General features: G+C 37.4%; 1 protein-coding gene across 30 annotated transcripts in view; it reads left to right on the top strand.

Annotated features, from left to right (window-relative positions):
- The window catches only part of NRXN1 (neurexin 1), a 738,722-nt gene that overhangs the window by 621,296 nt on the left and 96,406 nt on the right, over positions 1-21,020 (top strand). For 18 of the 30 annotated variants that reach the window (XM_075413180.1, XM_075413178.1, XM_075413176.1 and 15 more), the window contains 2 exons: positions 16,799-16,888; positions 18,332-18,651. In XM_075413180.1, coding sequence (XP_075269295.1) covers positions 16,799-16,888; positions 18,332-18,651 — 410 coding nt within the window. The remainder of the gene's footprint in view (positions 1-16,798; positions 16,889-18,331; positions 18,652-21,020) is intronic. The other 12 variants (XM_075413190.1, XM_075413188.1, XM_075413186.1 and 9 more) reach the window with 1 other exon arrangement.

The following is a 21,020-nucleotide window of genomic DNA, read 5'->3' as shown; positions in this document are numbered from 1 at the left end:
AATGGTTTGTGTTGGAAGGGACCTTCAAGATCATCTAGTTCCAACCCCCCCTGCCATGGGCAGGGATACCTTCCACTAGACAAGATTGCTCAAAGCCTCATCCAAGCCTTGACTTAAATGCTTCCAGGGAAGGAGCATCCACAGCTTCTCTGGGCAACCTGTTCCAGTGCCGCACCACCCTCGTAGTAAAGAATTGAGAGGGAGAGAGAATTTTTTGTTAATACTTTGCATGAAAGAATTTCCAAGTGTCCTTCCTGGCTGAGTCTACCCCCTCAGATTGATTACGCAATCTGTTTTCCTTCACTTTATCAAATTGTGTTTTTTTTCAAATCAAGGATCTGATTTGCAGACTTATTTTTAGTTGTCCTTGTATTAATTTGAGTCAGCTCATGATCAGTCAATCAAAAAATGTTTCCTACAATTAACTTTTCTATGTTGTTTTCATTATTTATCCAAAGTAAAGCTAAAATAGCATTGTTTTTTGTTTGTTTCAACAGGACAAAATCTTCAATAACTATTATAGGAAGCTGATATCTACCTGTTTTCATATAGTTGTGTTCGGTTATAGTGTGAATAAATGAAGGCATTATAGCAGTGTGTAAAATATTGGCATAGAGAATTAAAAATAAGACAAGGAAATCCATGCAACTTACTTCAGCAAGTTCTCTAGAGTATAGTAAGATGCAAGAAACTAATTTAGAAAGAATCAAAATAGATTAAAAATTAATCTTAGTTACTGAGCCACAAGCTAGCAGTTGTGATGGATGTAACTAGGCCAGCACGCTACCTTACCTTTGCCAACATGTAACGGCACAACCGATTTCTTGCATCTTTTTCTGATTCATACAGCTCTGACTACCCTTTGGTCATGATTAAATGTATTTTTCCGCATGTATCTAGGTCTCACTTTCAGTATAATTTTATTGTTTGTGTGAAAGCTTGATATTAAAAAAAATAGTGATTTATTTTCCTCTTCTCATTGAGCGAACCTCAGTTACAGCTAATCCAGAGTCAATGAAATATTTTTTTTAAAAAGCACTGCTGCCCTTTGAGAGATTATGAAATTGTTCTATCCTGCTGTCATCTTTAAATAAAGAGCCTAGGTGATACCCAAACAAGACACTACAGTAAGTCTGTTTTCAAAAGTGGTTTCAGTAAAGTTTCCTAAATCAGCTTTTTAATTTGACAGCTTATCAGGTTTTTCTGTCAGATAATGCTATATAATAATGCTTCTCTAGCTCTGCAGACAGATTTTCTTTTTTCCTTTATTTTTCATCTTGGATATCCTGGTGAAATACAAAGGCTCATCCCTTCTTAGACTTGATAGATCCTGTAATTAAATTCAGATCTTGATAAAATGTGTGGCACAGTTGTCATTACTTGATCACAGAAGGTATAACACCTTTCAGTTAAATATGGCAAAGTGGCACATTGCATCTAGTTTAGAAGGAGAAAGAAAATGTCAGATGAGCAGTGATTCAGAAATAGTTCGAAAATACTGAAAGAAACCAATATCTGTTCTTTTTGTGTTTCGTGGCAAAGGATTGGGCCCATACCTGCTTACCATGATTAGTCACAGGGTGATATGGAAATAGAATTTCTGAAGAAGACCTCAAGCTGTGGGGATTCAAGTTAAGGGAAGAAAGTGGGAGTGAAAGCAGAGCTCAGAATGAGACATGGCAAATGTGTCTCAGCTGGTCAAATTCACCTCTTCAGCAAGCCCGTTACCTATTAACCATCTTGGTAAAAGTCATATCACAAAGGATGAAAGGCTGCTAATTTGCAGGAATGCTTTTGCACACTTTTATTTGGTTTGACGTATGTTTACCATGTGACATGCAATATCACATCTTACCTGTTGTGGTAGGAGAAGTTCAAAATGGAGGGTTGACGTGTTGTTGATTAAAAAGAAAATTATTTAATCAAATTCTTTAACAAGGAATTTTAGCAACTCTTTAGAATCTTCCTTAACAATACAATGCTGATATCTATGATAGAATCAAAGTCTTAAAAGATATTTTTCATTCTTCTTTTTTTTCCGAGTGGCAGGGGCATATTGTCAATGCAAAGTTTTGAACATCAGATTCCTCTGTTTCTCCTTCCTTTCAGCCTGCACTCTAGTAGGTTCATAGCTGTCTTGTTGAAGATTACATAGGACTTTATGCAACGTGTGTCACTCACTAAGCTGAACCGATATCCAGTGACTTCAGTAAAACTGCTTTTGTGTAATACTTAGATGAGTAAGCATTGGTATGATTGTGACTGTGCCCCTCGCTGGATATGCGTGACTTGATGGACATACGCATGCGTTTGCTCTAAGACTGGTATTAACGCTCCCAGTGGCTGATAGAGCATGCAGAAGAAGAGTAGGATAGTGTACTTCTGCCGTGTGTTCCTTCTGCCGTGCAGTTTGTTTCCATTAGCTTCTAGGGCAACCCAGGAGTCGGTCTGAAATGGGAGCCTTTCTCAGGACAGAACAAATCAATGCCGTGTTGAGCCTCGCAACCAGGCAATCTATCATATGGGAAACAAAATTAATTTCTCTGCAGTGCCACTGGGTTTTAGGTGCTTTCAGAAAATGAAGTATTTTTTTTATTTGGGGCACATTTGTGCATGTGACCCCAGATATATTTTGCTGGTGTTGTGATGTGTGACAGCAGAATAGTACTTTATGTCTTCAGGATAAGAACTTCCATTAAACTAACTAATTCAAAAACAGTCATTATAATTCATACTGCAGCAGGGAAAACGGCAACCTGCTCTGCCCTAGATACATTTTCCAGAGACTGAACCACGTTAACCAGGTATGAAGTAGGACACAAATCATTGCTGTCTTGAACGTATGAGGATGTACATGCTTTAGACTCTCTTTCTCCCCTTAGTGCCATGTGAACACAGGAGAGAAGATGCACACCCGTCTCTTCATCCTGCAGTGTGGTTAGCTTTCTGCAGTCTGAAGCCCTGCTGGTTAAAAAAAAGAAAACATCTTGCAACTGCAGTGTTCACACTTTCAAAATAACATTTTCCATAATACTTTGGATTTGTGACTAATGGCAACTTGGTTGTAACCAGTTGTACAAGATAGTTGCATTAGATTGTACATTTGAAAGTAAGTTCAGAGTTTTCCAGGAGTGTTCAAAGGGTTACTATGACCCTAGCAAGGTGTAGCTAAACCAGAGGGTCTCTTTTGCAGTCTATCCTACCTGTCAGAACAAGACTGAAAAGCTTGCATGATTTATGTAGCCTAGAACCCTTGTGAGCTTCACAAGAGTCAGATTCTGTAGTATATACAATTTCAAATAAATTTGAAGCAGAAATTGAACATCCATCATTGTATGAGAAGCACAAAACATCGTGAACGACATCCTGCTTTCAACCCCTTCCAAGCAGAAGTTAACTGAATTAAAGGCAGTGAAATTATGTTTTTACAAATTGGTTTAATTGAGATGTGAATGGTTTATTTTCCTCAGTGGTCTATTTCTAAGGAGTTAAATAGCCTTTCTGGTGCAATATCAAGTTCTGCGGGCATTAAAAAGCTGAATGAAACACAATGTTGTCAGGGTTAAGTATTCATAAATACAATTTCGATTTTCCTGTTTTACAGGACTGATGGGCATTAGTACACTACTGTCTTAAAATTTTAAAATTACAGTTGCACAGTAGGGAGAGAAGCATAAATATGCCCTTTCTAAAAGAACAAATGGTACTAGAAGTTTAACCGTAGATGGGTATAGGACTAAGTCCTGAAAATATACTCTCATTTCCAGAGCACAGCAGTTTTCAACCAAATGATTTTTCAGCATCTCACTTTAGAGTCCTAGTCCTGTAGTTCTCTCTAATGCAAATTCATGTGTGTTTTTTTCTGAACTAAAATACAAAGTCAGTCTGAAGACAGTGCTATGGTTGCACCATCAACTCCAAAAAGCTGTGGTAGGATTTGAGCAGCGAAGTTTCGGGCTCAGTTTCAGGGTTCCTCCTCCACTTTTGAACTTCTCTGGTGCTCACAGGTATCCTGTGTGTATAAATCATCCTTTAAGAGCCAAATTACCATCCATAGGGGTGCAGCACTGCAGTGTTTGGTGTTGCAGTGACTTTGTCGAGCCTGCATATCACAGCCACACATCTCATTGTCACTCCCAAAGGCTGATGGATACTCTTCATAAAAGTGATGAGCAGTGAATATAGTTATTTTTTCATTAGTCAGCTTAAGCTAATAAACTTTGTATTGCGTACAACAAATAGTTATCAGTGAGGAGCATTCATTGGCTGGAAACATGTCCAGTGGGGTTCTGTATTGGGCTCAAAAATACCGCTTTTGTAAGTGGCCTGGAAGTCTGCATAAACTCATTGCTGACAACATGTGACTGTTATAAAGACAAAAAAAGGTAGCAAATAATAGTGACAGCAGGGCAAATGTGTTGTGTGAACATGATCACTTGGGAAGCCAGGAACATTTAAAGAAAGTTGCAGAAAGCACTGCAGCAGTATTAAATGCCAAGGTATGGGTCTAAGAGGAAGGAGTGAAGGTTATGGGAATGTAGACAATGTCCTGGAAATTTATAATTCTATATTATAATAAAATTATAAATCTATAAATATAAATTTAGAAGTCACTTGTGGGGGGTCTCATCTTCCAGGTTGGTCCATATGAAACATCATGTGATGCTGTGACAAAGGAGTTTACGGCAATTGCTTTGTGGGCACAAAAGGCTAAAATGCAAGAAACCAGCTCTGGAACATATGTCAAAGTCTGTACCTGGGGCCTGTGGTTCTATGGGAAAAAAAAATAAATTGGTGGATGTGTAATAAGCCAAAAAGAGGTCCAATCTTAACAGATTTATAGTGTCAAAAAGAAAACTATGCAGTGACTTCATTGCAGTGACTTCATTACAGTATAAGTGCTTTCGGGGAGGTGAGGGGGGGAACACTAGATGCTTACAGAGCTCTTTAGTTGTTCATAGAAAGCCATAACCAGAACTATGAAATTCAAGCAAGAAATAGAGCACATGATTTCAACAATGAGCCTTGGAATTCACTGCTGAGAGATTTTTTTCTCTACTGCGTGTCATCACATTAGGAGAAGACAATTTTCGTAGAAGTGCTGTTGGAGCCTATTACAGGTTATGAATTAACCAAAGAATAATTTTATTGCTGAATACAGGATCAAGTGGGTCAATATTCATATCCTGTGATATGCAGATCAGATTATGCCTACGTCTATATTAGGAGTCTATTATCAATATAAGAACAATACTGTGGTAGCGTTGTGTTCATAATGCACATATAGCTATACCTTCCCAGGAATTAACCCAGTCAAAGAAGAAAAAAATAATATTTCCAGGTATAATTTCTATGTCCAGAAATATTACTGTGCTAAACAACAGCTGCACAATGCCTAAAACATGTCAGTCCTATTGCATTAAACTGAGAATGTGCTTACAAAAGGGCAGAAAGAGAATACTGAAAATATTATCCTAATGTGTCATTCAGCTTTCTCAGCCCTGTATATTTATACATCCATAAATCCTGGTAGCTCGGAAAATGATTATTCGTTAGCTTCTTGCTTAGCCATTCTATCTGATATCTCACAGTTTGTAACATGTATTTTTTTTCCAGTAGCTGACTTTAGTTAAAAAGCGTTCTGTGGAGTAAGCCTGCATACAGCTTTTCCAGCTGAGCTGGCGAGATGAGCCATGTGGCAAGAGTCTGTCAAAAATAATCTCCTATCTGTACGCTTTCCTTACCTGCCATTGCTCTGTGGATGTGAGCACCACAGGTGTTCTGTGCAGAAAACAAAACGGGATGTTACTCCAGTCTTTGTCGGAACTGTGTTTTAGCCTTGTGCTAAAACATCCTACCAGTTAGACAAATTTTAATCTTAAGTGGGTTTACTTCAGCCTTATCAATGAAAGTTTGTTTATAAATTCTAGTGTTCTACTTTGGAAGCAGTAACAAATCCAGGCATGTATTAATAAAAATATGGATGGTAGGCAGTTTCGTTTTCCCATCTGATCTATTGATTCTGTGGTAGTATTTTCATGGGTGGTGGTGGACAGTGGATTGATGGAATGATGTAGTAGTTCCTTCTTAGAGTCCTGAATTTTGTCTTGAAAATATGCTTATTAAACTGAAATGTATTAATAATTTATTAGTAAGCCATCTACAGGTTTTAGCTGTTAGTGTATTGTCTGCTTAGAATTAGACATTTATTTAATACTTCAACATTCTCAGTACAATCATTTAAAAATAAAAATAATTTAAATAGTATATTTCATTATATCTTATTAACGCATTAGTGCTTCGTGTTAGAGAAGCTACTAGAACTCATAAAGCTGGAAATATGATAATATCCTTATCTAATTTCTTCAACATAGTGGGTTTCAGTATGTTTTTAAAAGGTCAAGTGGTTTCCTGAGGAAAAGTGGATGTATAAATTGCGCTAGCAGAGCTATTTTCTTTCAAAAGTTGTTCTTTTCACCATTTAACATTTCATTTTGTAAGTGTTTCAAAGTAGAAGTCGAGTCTACTTTTTGGATATTGAATTAGCAAATGGATTTTTATAAAAGAAAATGAAAGATTAAACATATTGACAGTTGACTAGCAATTACATATTTCCCTGTGAATTCATATGCACTTAAATAGTTCAGTATTGATTGTTCTTTCATTTTGGTGTTTCAACTCAGATTAACTCTGAAAATCAAGCTAATAAATTTAGATGTACACAAAAGTTAGCTGCCAACTTTGCGTTGTCCATCTGAAATGTGACCTTGTTAACTTGAAGACAGGGTAGTTCCTCCTATGAAAATGTGTTCTGGGCAAGAGCTTAAAGAATTGAGTTAGCTGGTGTAGGGCAGATCCATATGTGTTAGATCTGGCATTGGAGTTGATGGCTTTCTTTTCTAGTTGCCCAAGGCTACCTTGACACCAACTGTCATCTGAAAGCATCCAAGAAGAGATCTGCAGCTTCAAAGGCCTTTTCAGGGCATGATTTAGCAAGGCACTTGGGAATTTCTTCTGTGGTTGATATTCAGCGCGTCTTTAAGTGCTTTTGCAGAACAGGGTGCGCTTAAATGGTCTTACCATAGGAGTGGTTGGTTGCAACACTGAAAGCCTTTCTCATATTTACCCTCCCTCACAGGTGCTTTATTCAGCAATAGGACTTTCTCCCATTTTTACACAGAGAATATGAGAAGTCGTGAAGGACAGATTTCAGGGAAGTGATCTTTTCCCTCCCTTGAGAAATTCCTAAATCATAAAAGAAGGAAACTACAGAAGTTTTGGAAATAGAAATCCAGAGCATCTGAGTAATGCAGTTTTCAGTTTTCAATTTTCAGTTTTCTTCAAAATCAGAATCTCAAAGCAAAATAAGATGTTTCGCAATAATTCTTAGTCTTCTCAGTTAGACTACACAAAAACCTGAGGTAAAACATGATCACAAGAGGAAAATACTTAGTTAACTAGTAACACTTTGCAGATTTAAAAAAAAATAGCTGTATTTCATAAAGACTTCTAGTGATTATTTCACCTTTTAAACAGATAAAACTAAGTTACTGCTAAGAGTCTACCCATGGCCATTACGCTATTGTGTGGTGGACTGCTCATTACAGTTCTGCAGTCCTAAAGCACTCCTCTGCTTTTATCTCAGTGAGCATCTGTTTCTATTATTTACAGGTTTTGTTTCTGTGTCTTGCCAAAAGCGTTAAAAAACACCAATGTGTACAAGTTTAAACCTTTCCATTTGAAATAGATTATTCTTTTATAGTAAAATGTCTGCAAGGCATAAATACACAAACTGAAATGCCACTTTTAGACAGAACTGAAAGTCTGGAGCTTGCTTTGCCAAGGGCTACTTTTTTTCTCTGCACTGCTGACACAGAACAGATTTTTATCTCGTAAATGCTATTTTCTATCTGTATGGGTGCATTTGGTTTCTTCCAATTGGCAAAGACTTGTCCAAATAATGACCTCACTTTTGTTGTTTCCACTGGCTTGTGTGTAATCATGCATACCACTAGGAGAAGGAGCTGACACAGCCTTGGCGGAGGCGCAGTGAGTGTGATAAAGCACCTGTGTGGTCCAGGACTTTGGGGCATAGTAGTGGTTAAAACTCACCTGCTTTTCCTGCTTCATATAAGAACTTGAAATCAAAGTTTTTAATATTTACAGTTGCAGTCAAATTAGCTTGTGTGCTGTTGATGAGGGTTGATGCTGATTGTCTTGGATTTCTTACATTTTTTGTGTCTCTGGTCATGTAATGAGCATGAAATTATCCTCACTGCACCCTTCATTGCCTCCAAACAGTCTGCTATAGCACTTCAATTGCAGTAGCCTTGGTGATTGCAACTGAAGGCCAACTCTATTTTGTCTTATAAATCTTAATATGATTTATAACCCAGCATAACCTAAGAGCAGAATTTAACCCCAGAAGATTTTTTTCAATTGTTTCAGATAAATTTTCGTGTTGCAAATGATGCAGAAATAATATATGGAAAAAATATAGAGAATTTCACAAAGCTTTCTCTGACTACAATAAAATGCAATGTTATGAGCAATGACCTTTTGACAGTTTGTCCTATCCATCTTTGGAATTTGCAGTGTGACTAAACTTAATTACAAGGCTTGCACATAGTTAAAAAAGACCTTCCTTATTGATGGCTTCTACCTGAATACTGGATACTCATGGGGTTACAGGCGAACAGAAATTTAGAATAAGAGCTGAGCACAGTGTTTTCCATTTGCCTTTGTTCATTTATTTACTGTGAGTATTATTTCCGTCTAGAGATATTCTATATAGCAGCTCTTTGCTAACACGAAATTAAGATCGTCCAGATTGCTAGCTGGACAAAAGTCAGAACACATTCAGTAGTTGCTATCTCAGACCTAGCTAATTTTACGTACAGTAGGGTTGAAATATTCTCCATTTGCCAGTTGTCAAAAACCTGTTGAATAAGAAATTGCTTACAGTCAACTTCTGGTTAAAATTCTATAGGAAAAGTAACTTTCAATGCTGTGACATTGTGAGTTAGAAACAGTTCAGAGTCCTTTTACCTTGGAGGACTGCAAAATGTCACTCTTGGAGGGATGTGGGGCATGGTACTGTACTTATAACGATTCAATTTTTATACTTTAATCTTCCTTTTTAGTGATTTCTATCAATTTTCCTGCCTATTTTAGCAGCAGCCATACAATATTAGCTCCTTAAATGCTGCACAGGCAGTACAAAGGATCTTTTTAAAACTCCTGATAACAAAATATGACCTTTAATTTATCACAGAAGTCCTATGTTTTCTTATCTCCTTCTTGTTGCTTTTCATCTTCTCTTGCTTTCTTTTGATATAATACACCAATCTCTCAAAGTAAGCAATCCACCACTGCACAAACTGAGACAGATATCGCATTATAGTGAGGAAGTGAGAGTCGCAAAGAGCACACTCTTTGTTTAATTACTAATAAATCCAGTGAAAAATAATCAAATACAAAACAGGGTGGAAGGTAGTTGAAGTGAAGGGTCAGATCTCCCTGAGAGGTTAATAAGAGTTCTCAGTTTTATCCTGTAAAAAGTTGTAAAAATGTGATTTAATTTGTTTAATATGCAAGCATGAAACAAGGAGCTTACACGTGAATACAAGATGTTTTGGTGCAGTCTGTAATATCAGTGGAATGGGAATCAACTGACACATGCATCTTCCAATAAATCTGATAATTGGATTCTTCTTTAAGGCAACCTAAGATTTGCTTTGTGTTTAGTAGTATTATAAGCCACCAATAAGATATTTCACTCTGCTGTGAAGACTGCTGTCAGTCATTCTGTGAGCAGAATATCCTCTTGGGATACCTAATATTCATTATAAAGAATCTGGGAGTCCCTGTAGGGTGAAAAGGGTCATATTATGTTAAGGTCATTTAATATGAACTTTCCAGGTTTGACAATTTAAAGTTTGGAGAAGTCATACCTCATGGTGGTTTCTTTTTCATAGGCTAGTTCTTCTGGAGAAGTCATTCCTCATGGTGGTTTCTTTTTCATAGGTTAGCTCTTCTGGAATAAGGTAAGGCATTGTAGAGTTGTACTCGTCACTTATTTGCTACAGGTTCTTTCTCTAACTTTAGAGTTTCTTTGCACTTTTATCTTCTCACCAAGCTGATGATAAAGTTTATTCAAGATGTCCAATGGGGAAAAATACACATCCTAGAACTGTGTGTCTACCTTCCTTTTGGACACTGAAGGAAAGCCCAAATCGGCCTTCTGGATATGTAACTCCTCGTACAATAGTCTTTGAGGCTGACCATTTTATCCTCCTCCATCTCTCCCAACTCATCATCCTACATATTGTAACAGGTAGAGTTGGCATATTTTAGCAACAGAAAACGATACACAGCTTCATCTGATCCATTCAGAAATTTCTCATTCTCAGATCAAATACCGGATAACCAAGTCTGTAAGCACTCAGCAAAAATCTGCGTCAGAGCAGTGTCAGAGTCCCCCACAAACACAATGATTTCCTGGGGTGGACCTAGACCTGTTGTCCTCTGCCCCATCCAACCCAGTCTTATCCTTGTATCCTCTGGACTCAGGGGGCGGTGTTGGAAAAGGTGATCTTGTGTTTGCAGGCAGAACAGCAAGCTTACTGATGGCTGCTGGGGACAAGGTGCTTGTGGGTAATAGTAGGGCTATTTATGAAGGCAACAGGTAGGATCAGATGGTGGAACACGCTGCAGACTATTTAGGAGCTAAGTTTGCTAGGAGTAAGACTTACTAGAGGTCTACAGTGGCAAGTGGAGTAAGGTTATGCCCTAGCACAGCCTACTCTTTGTGAACGGAAAGTCTGGGAACATACTCTGGGTCTGGAGCTTACGTGCGGGTGGGGAGCCCTAGCCTGAGTGACCTTTTTAAGGCCTCTTTGGTCAAACAGGGCCATGTAGACATAGCCACTGAATTCCTTAGATCCTCACCTGGAGTACTGCGTTCAGCTCTGGAGCCCTCAGCACAAGAAGGACACGGAACTGTTGGAGCGGGTCCAAAGGAGGGCTACAAAAATGATCCGAGGGCTGGAGTACCTCTTCTATGAGGATAGGCTGAGAGAGTTGGGCTTGTTCAGCCTGGAGGAGAGAAGGCTGCCGGGAGACCTGATTGCAGCCTTTCAGTACTTAAAGGGAGCCTATAGGAAAGATGGGGACAATCTTTTTAGTAGAGACAGCAGTGACGGGACGAGGGGTAATGGTTTTAAACTAAAACAGGGTAGGTTTAGGCTAGATATAAGGAAGAAATTCTTTACAGTGAGGGTTGTGAAACACTGGAACGGGTTCCCCAGAGAGGTAGTGGAGGCCCCATCCCTGGAATCATTCAAGACCAGGTTGGACAGGGCTCTGAGCAACCTGATCTAGTTAGTGGTGTCCCTGCTCGCTGCGGGGGGGTTGGACTAGATGACCTCTAGGGGTCCCTTCCGACCCAAAACTTTCTATGATTCTATGACAGTTAAAGACTATTTAAATTTAAATCTTAATATACCTTTAGGGAATGTCTGTATGTTGGCTATTTCGTATGCATTACAGTCTGAATCTATTGTATTGTTAACATTAATTCACGTTGCGACTGTGGTGATATTGAAAGTATCCATGTATGGCCAAGACATGTAGCCAGTGTGAACACGAGCATGACAAAATTACGTGCAAGTCATGCAAAAGAGTTTTTGCTTGCAATTGGTAGCACTTAAAATATCACTGCCTCTTTTGCTGGGAGGAGTCAAGCTGCACATGCAAAATTGTCTGTTGTACAAATTTTAGACCACAGTCTTTGCATCTCCAGTTTATTACAAGGTTAATATATATTTGTATACAGAAGTGTGCGTGCACAGTAATAGATGATTTGAACGAACTTTACTATGGGCCGTTACCGAAATTGTGCTTTCATTTCCTGGCCTGGCCATGTGAGGAGCTACGTGGACTGTTTGCCCCTGTATCACAGAGCAGCTGTGGCTTCCTCCCATGCCGTGCAGCTGACACTTTAGTCAGGTTTCATACCTAACTGCACCTGGAGGAATGATACGGGTCTCTGCCTTCCTCTTGCGGATGTCAGGAGAGTCAGGATTCAGAAATAGCAGTGTCAAGATCATGATGAGCAAAACTGGGGAGAGGGGGGTTTATAAATGGAGACGGAGCTTGGTTTCATCACTTTGTTATTTATTTCCCTAGCAGATCACCAAGACTAACAAGGTGAATTTGTATTCTGTTAAAGGATTTGTTTCAAAGAAAATATTCTCTAGTCTAGGTTGTTCTTCACAGGCTCTCGATCTTCAGCCTTCTTGCTTATTCTCTTTCAAGGATGCTGCTATTTCACATCAATAACTGACACCTTTATTTCAGAGAACAAAATAGAATTACACTCCAGCACTGACAATATAATAAATCAGAAGGGATAAAATACATATTAGTGAAGTTCACATAGTTGGTTTGTCCCAGCTGACCTATAGATGTAAAGGTATGATTAAAGTTTTTTTGGACTGCTTCTTCTCAATCTTGCCACAAGATTTAGCTCCAACTCAAAGATTTGACCTTTGCTGCTCTTCTCTGCTTACCTTGATTCTTTGGAATTATTGTTATTCCCTTGAAGCCTTTCTGCCCGTACAGAATTAACACTGTGTTGTGACAAGATGTTATCTATTTGGCAGAAGAATGAAGCCATCTATAATTTGCTCAGGTTAAACAATATCATGGTGCACATGCTAAATAAATCGTCTTGACCTAGCTTTTTTAATCAAAGAAATCTCGGCCATATAACTTGGAAGTGTTATGCTGGATAGTCACACAGCTGCCTACAATTAAAGTTTAGATATCAGTTTAGTATCATGAATTATGGTTGAAAAGCATGCCTGCCAGAGCACTTAATCTTTCAGGCAGGTAACAGAAATAAAGTCTCAAAGCCACGAGTTTATTTAGAGTATGAAAATATTTATTAACCTTCTTGGAAGTGTTTTTCCTGAAGAAGTTTCTTGTGGTTCACCATATTGGTAAAAACAAGCGTAAATAAAGGAAGCATGAAAAATGTTCACTGAATACTCCTGAGAAAAACAATATGTGGTATTTATGTTCTCCCTACTGGGGATAAGATTACCAGATAAAGTAAATGCACATAGTTTTGCTGAATTGAGTGGCCTATCCAGATTCGTTGCAGCCTTGTGTATAACGCAAACGAGCTGTTTGGAAATAAGCAGTTATCGAAAAGATTTTTTTTTTTTCACGATGTAATAATAGGGTATTTGTTGCTTTTAATGCCGTTTCCATTATTTTCAATGCTGTGTATCTTATTTTTTTTTAAATGTAGTTATTAAGTTACCTATGTGTCTACTAGTTTCATCATTACTAAACCTATGTGTTCTTGAAGCTAAAACTGGAGAAGTTCTACACCATTTCCCCCTATGCCTTCCATTTATATTATGTACTTTAAGAATTTAAATTAATGTAATAGTGTCAAATTGGGATGCACTTGACAATGCACTTTTTCTCTGATGAGGGATGGGCTAATGTAATCAACAATTTTTTTTTTGTGTGACCTTTACAAATCAAATGTTTATTTCCTTGCTTTTCATTTGTATTTTGCTCCTAGTTGTGCAAGACTGCTGCAGTTAATATAAAACATAATTTATAGATAGAATCACATCATAACAGGGTACAATATTCTCAAAAAAATATACATACTGCATGGACCTTTTAATGAAATAATTCAAAGAAATGTATAAGCTGGCCAAAACTAAATTTATGCTGTTAATTCACAGAGGAGTTTTCATGATCACCATAGAGATGTCCTGGAGCAGCTGCCACGTATTGAAAGTGGAGGCAGTAATAAACCTTGTCTAGGATAAATTCTGTGTTAGGAATGTAATTACAGTAGAAAGATGCCATAGCATTAGGAATCCAGACTGGTGATTGCAGAGGGTTCTTCTACCAAATGCACCTAATTTACGCCCTGTGGTTGAACAAACAACATAGAGTTTAATGCCTTCCCAACATATGCAGTTGTGAACAGTGTTGCATTTTGACATGACTGTATGGTTCTTCTGAGGTCTAGGGAGCATTTGTTCATGAAAGGCATCCAGTGAGTAACAGTGGGTGAATCCGAGGAGTGAATGATGGTCTACATCCATGAGACTTCTTTCTGTTGCGTTAATAGATTTCTTATGCCCGCAAACCTCTCCTGAACAATTTAGCTTTTTCCTATAAATGACATAGAAGAATCTTGCCCACCCTACCCCTTTTTAGAAAAAAAAACGTACAACAAAAACAACCCATGCCCGATGGCAACAAAACCTCATGATTCATTTGTTTTAAGTTAAAGATACTTTTTGGAAATAGGACTTTCTCTCACTTATTCAGTGAATCAACTGATAATTCCTCAATAAAAACTGTAGAAACATCTTATTGAAAAGCTAAACATAAGTGTTAAAAGTAACTGGCTGTCAGGAAATATAAATTATTAACTCACTGGTGTGTGTATATATATATCTTAGTAGAAGATACAAATCCGGAACAGAAACATGGAGGATCACACTACTTATCTTTGTTCCTATTTTGATCGCATGACATTTCTTATGTTTTTCCTGTACTTCTCAAATTTCCATTTAGTCCTAAGAAGTTTGGTGTAAGCGAAGGAGCCCAGGATGAAGAGCAGTAATTTTAAAGATGATAACAGAAAAAAAAAAAAAGAGACATTCTGTATTCTCACATCACAACAGTTGTGTTCTGAAGCCTTTGATTCTAAATTTTCATTTTCTAAGAAAGGCAGAAAGAGGAAAGTTTCAGTAAGATATTGTTTTACAGAGAATGTATTTGAAAGTTGAGACTAGCACAAAATATACATATGAAAAAAGTATATGTTTTTATATATGCATCCATGCATTTTTAATATTGACATGCACATAGAAGTTCACATAGCATATTTGCCCAGAGAAGTTGTGGAACCAAACTGCTGTGGTTGTCCAGAGAAGTTGTGGATGCCCCATCACTGGAAGTGTTCAAGGCCAGGTTGAATGGGCTTTGAGCAACCCGGTCTAGTGAAAGATGTCCCTGCCCGTGGCAGGAGGGTTGGACTAGATGATCTTCAAATGTCCCTTCCAACCCAAACCATTCTACTATTCTGCCTTGGAAAGCGAATAGGAAAAGGACATTCTCTCAAAAGAAAACAGATCAGCTTTTGGCATAGTGAACTATGACCATGCTAGACCAAATGAGGGAGACAGGAAATATGGAAAGTAGCAGTTGGTGTCACTGCAGAATAAGTATCTGCATAACACCACCATGGTTGTTGGCACGGAAGCTGTTGCTCTTGCTATTTCTGGGGGCTATGGTACTGATTCTTTCCTGCAAGCCTTTTATGGATTCTGATGCTGATTGTGGGGATAATTGTCTGACAAACTAGAACACAGATTTTCTGAATTTGGATAATACTTTGGTTTGATAATTAGCGGTAGGACTCTTCTAGCTCAAGAAAATGAATTTCTGAGCACTACATGGGCTACTGCATCCTGTACTTGCATTTCCATTGCAGATACAGGACTTGGTTCATAGGTGGGTTTTGAAGTCAAAGACAGTATGCACATTTGAGCTAGTAAGATTGACTTTGGATTCAGACCTGGATCAGGAATGACTGCTTTTTACTCATCTGGCTCTTCTTATCTCTCAGGGTCATTACTAATATGAACCAATACAATGGAAGAAAAAGGTATTGTTGGTCTAAAATACTACTGCCACCAAAAAGCTGTACATTGAAGGAAATATGTAGGTTTAGCATTGTGCTAAGAAAACTTCTAAGTAGAAGACATGGTTTTCTGAGGGATCGCACCTATAGCATTCAAATACAAAAAGCTATAATTAGAAATAGATTTTTGAAATTATTTGCTAATTACTCATTGTTGTCTGATATTTTTCTGATTGTGCCAGCCTTATCTTATCTCATTGTTTTATTTAAAGAAGTCAAAGATCTCTGCACAGACTGACAATAAATCCAGTTTGCAAATATGACAAGTTTGTGTTTTGTATTGCTGAGTTCTGGTTCGTTCTTAATTTATGAAACCGCACTACAGATGGCCTCTTTCTAAATTTTAAAGCGCTTCCATGTTTCAGAACCAGGCTACCTTTCAGCAAGTCACTTTTGTCAAAGCCTTGGTGTTCCTTCAAGACATTGTCAACGTGTCCTCTGAGAATGTACAAATGATGAATACCCTGGTCTGTTCTGTACTGTATATTTGAATCTCTGATATTTATTTAAATGAAGCGAGTTAGAATGTATTTTTTCTGACTAGGAAATAAGTTGCAGCAGGTCTATTTCTAGACAGCAGAAGTAAGTGTGGATTAGATAGTGTTTGAGTTGTGTTCTTCTTTAAATGACTAACCTGGAGTGAGAGGTTGGATGTCTTTTGAAAACTTAAACCTGTTTCACCTGAACGTGTTTAACTAGTTAATAAGAAACATCAAAAAATACAAAACCCTGAGGTCAATGATCATTTTTTGTAAAGACATTCGATGATGTTTAAATTTGTTTTTTGGGTCTGTCTATAACATAAGTTTAATAACCTAGCTCAAATGCAGATTTCTAATTTTCAATTAACATAGGAATAATTTTGTTTGCTAAAATAAAATAAATGAATGAATGAAAAGTCTGAACCATGAAATGTTCTAGGTAGCACTTTTTAAAATTCCAAATTTCAAAAAATCATGTGGCAACTGTATAGCTCAAGCTTTAAGTATTAACTTTTAACCTTTGACCTTACAGATTTTAACCAATGAAATGTCTCTTTAAACTTTAAAGGAAACAATGATAACGAGCGCCTGGCGATTGCTAGACAGCGAATTCCATATCGACTTGGTCGAGTAGTTGATGAATGGCTACTCGACAAAGGTAAAAAACATTGATTAAAACTTCAAATAAAAAAATAATTTGAACATAACCAAGTAATACTTCATTGTAACACTAATAAACATAAAAAATAAATTTCAGTAAAACTAAATTAAAAACAAATTTAAAAACGTAAACTATAGAGTAATATTTGCATACCTTGTATAATAATTTCTATACATTTCTAGAAGTACCAGCTGTTTAATAATCTTACCCTGTTAACTTAAGGTTAAAGGGACTGTTAAATATAATCCACTAACTCAATCTATGAAGGTACTCATAGCAAACATTAACCAAAAATTATAAATCATTCATAGATTATATTACATGTTCCAGCATCTAAATTATTAACTAAAAATACATGTAGTTATGATATCTTCATTATGGTCCTGAAAAAAATTTGTTTAAACTGTAGGTATCTTAAATAGTGGGCAATATGAATTGCCAATCAAAATGAAGTCCCTTTAACGTTTGCAACCTTCTAAGGGGATTTTGGAACAAACACTAATTAAAACAGAACTTAAAGTTGTGTGCATGCTTTTTGTGAGCAGAAACCAATCTGCTAAAGTGACTATTCTATTTACTAAGAGTGGTACTGTTGCTGAGGATATCTCTGTTTAATGGAAATGTGCCATGATTTTTCCATCGGTATGTGTATCATTTCTGAAGTCGCTTTTACATCTAAAATCTTTTGTTTTAATTAATAGCCTTGCTGAAAGCCAATCAGACATCTATTTTTGAATCTGCCTCTGAGATACTCAGTGTGAACCGTGTGTTTCTTTTCAGTGTGGATATTGAAGGAAAATAAACATTTAAATACAAAAAGGAAACATTTAATTAAAAAAATGTAACTATTTTATTCACATATATAGAGATATGACAGATTACCACATAATATATGCTTCAAAATTCACTGGACCTAGTGACTTGTTGGCATATGTATAAACTCTCTCTGTGTGTATATACATATGTGTATATGTCTATACATACATAAACTCACCTGTACATACTTAAAGCTATAGGCCCTATGCTGTATTGTGTGGAAAAAACTTTGAAATGTTGGCAGACTTGAAGAAAAAGTAATCTTAAGGAATTAGAAACCTGACATTCTTGACACACACCCAAAAGCTTAACACGGCTTTCAGGTAAAAGGGAGAGAGGTATCATTTGTAGTACTATACACATTTGAAAATATCTTTGATTGGCCTTTTAGCAAAAAAAAAAAAAAAAAAAATCCCAAAAAGTCGTAAATTAAGAAAAATGCAAATGCACTCAAAATGTATGCATTTCATGGACACCTCATTAAAAAGCAATGAATTATGAGTCAAATCATTTTCTTATAGTTTATTGCTCTCATTATTCACCCCATGAAAATCTGTTGTCACTTGTGTAGCATAGAGTGTTTTCAGTCAACATTTTTGCATGTATATAATATTATCTTCACAGGGCGTCAGCTAACAATCTTCAATAGCCAAGCAACCATAAAAATTGGAGGCAAGGAACGTGGCCATCCTTTCCAAGGCCAGCTCTCTGGTCTTTACTACAATGGCTTGAAAGTTCTGAATATGGCAGCAGAAAATGATGCCAACATCGTGATAGAAGGAAATGTGAGACTTGTTGGTGAAGTGCCTTCCTCTATGACAACTGAGTCCACAGCCACAGCAATGCAGTCTGAGATGTCCACGTCAGTCATGGAAACAACCACCACTTTGGCCACGAGCACCGCTAGAAGAGGAAAAGCCCCGACAAAAGAACCTATTGGTCAGGTTAGTTGGCTACCTCGCCTTTTGCAAATATTTTCCCGTCTTTGAGTGTGGCTTCTATATCGCGTTCACTCTGCAGATGAAATTGTTCCTATTGAAGAAATGTGCAAATTAGAGATAAAAGTCCTGTACCATATGTGGCTCGTGGATGCGATGCTGATCAGCACTTAGGGAAAGTAAGGACTTTGCTGTTCTTCTAAATTAGGCAAACTTGCCAGTTCATATTTTTCTTGTGCTGAGTTTTATTGTCCTGTCATCCATCTTCATAGTGGTGCATATTTTCAAATACTGTTTCTTCCTTTGATATCGATTATTTTCAGTGTAGGAATGCGGGATGTCTGTAATTAAAGATAATGAAACGAGGTGGTGACTTTATGAGATAGAGAAAAGAGACCCAGTCGGAAGAGGGAACAGGAAAGAAGTGTGAAGACAAAAAGTTGGAAGAGGCTGGAAAAGAAGGAATTAGCAGTTTTTCCAGTCCCATGATTGATCATCTTCTTGGGCAGAATTCCACATAAGAATTAGTGGCAGCAGAGAGAATTAAGAGCACTCTGCACCCTAGGAGACTCAGGCTCCAAGTCAGAGGCTACTGTTTATTGTTTGTTTAGGTTATTTGCATCTTATGAATTCAGTGATATATTTAGTAGCTTTCAGGCTTTGTCAGGATCTGTGTATAATATGTGGGGGAATTTAATTATTGTGAAAAGGAGGAGGAAAAACAGCTGAGTGAATTAAGTACCTTCATCTTGTGGATACCCTGAGTAACAGCATTCAGACTTTGTGCTTTAAAAACCTAAAACTTACCAGAACAGTTCTGTGGCAGAGAATATTCTTCTGTATTTATTCTGCCTAAAATAAAAAAATAACAGAAAACCAAAAAAAAAAAGGTGCAATGCTAAAACCTTTTCCTATATTCGCTTGGTTCGCATGCTTGCTTGTATGCCCACTGTGCCATCAAGCCATGACAGCTGCGCTCTTGAGATCCAGAAGTAGGACAAGGAGCAAAGAAAGTGTCGTGAGCCGTAGGGAGCAACAGGAGCACGATGTGATGAATTAGGTTAATTTTCTCAAGAAAGGAGGAGAGCATGCTGATTGGACTGGGAGGATGAGGTCAGGTTGCCTGTTTTCTGTGTAAAACCTCAACTCGTAGTTGGAATTTGATCAGGGCATCAAACTCAATACTTCAGCTTTTCTGTCTGTAGTATTTTGCTATGCTTTATACTATGGCTTGAAAACTACAGTGATTTAAAACTACAGTGATTTAAAAGTAAAAATTGTTATTTTGTATAAGGAAGCAGAACACTGAAGTTAAAAGTGAGTTTTTTTGAAAAATGTTTTGACTTGTATTTTCAAATAAACACAGGTTTATGCATTTTCATTGTTTATTTAAAGTGCATGAGAATCCAAAGGCAATAAAAAAAGCGGGCAATAAAACCCAACTAGCGGTACATGGAACCAGCTGCCTTCAAAAAATGGCGTCCATCGTAGATCATAGGTTGTAGTTCTTTTAATGATTACTGTAGTAAACTACAGTGTTTTTATTAAATAGGGAATATATTTTCTGTGTTACTAATTCTGTTTTAAATAGCATCTCCCACTTTATTATCCATCTAGTCTGTACTCAGTATTTTGCAGGAATGAAATGTAAGATCTCATCAGATTTGCATAGAGGAAGAACTGCAGCTAATAGTGTAGTACATCCTCACAGTGTGGAAGAATTTGGGCTAAATTAATACTACTAAATTCAAATTAAATTAAGTCAAACTGTTCTAACAGTTCCCAGCATACTTTTGGACTCTGCCACTCTCTCCGTTAATTCCCAAGCACAATTTGGGAGGAAGAATGTCACAGAGAGCATTCCCTGTTTCCACCCTGCATGATTTGTGGATGATGGGAGTTTACTGATATAGTTGCTTTGCCAGTTGGCCTCAGCTTCCAGAAATATTCGCCAGTATGATTTAGTCACTTGTTTGGATGTCTATGCACTAAGAATTTTCTTTTTGAGGTGTTCCAATGGTATATTTGACAAAGAAAAAAATTTCTTAAGCTAACAGCTATGGTGAGGTATAATTTTTTTCTGAAGAGGGGAAAGAGACAATTAGGCAAAAAGATCTCCCACAGATCTTCTGTTTCGAGTCTGTGGTGCCTAAAATAAGCTGTGGCCCTTACTGAGTTTGTCAGAACGTCTATACAACTTACTTAGAGCATCTTGCTGCCACCAGAGCAGAGTGACCTCAATGCAACCATGCTATTCCCTCATCCCCTCCTGGCTGAGCTGGCTACACCACAATGCTGTCAGCACCCACTCTTTGATGTCCCAGCATTACGATCCTCAGGCAGGCTCCTGGAGCATCCAGAGGTGCACAGCATCT

The sequence above is a fragment of the Opisthocomus hoazin genome, chromosome 2 (genome assembly GCF_030867145.1).
Source record: "Opisthocomus hoazin isolate bOpiHoa1 chromosome 2, bOpiHoa1.hap1, whole genome shotgun sequence".
Taxonomy (NCBI): Eukaryota; Metazoa; Chordata; class Aves; order Opisthocomiformes; family Opisthocomidae; genus Opisthocomus; species Opisthocomus hoazin.
Note: the sequence above shows the minus strand (reverse complement) of the source record. Positions and strands in the feature narration are given on the sequence as shown.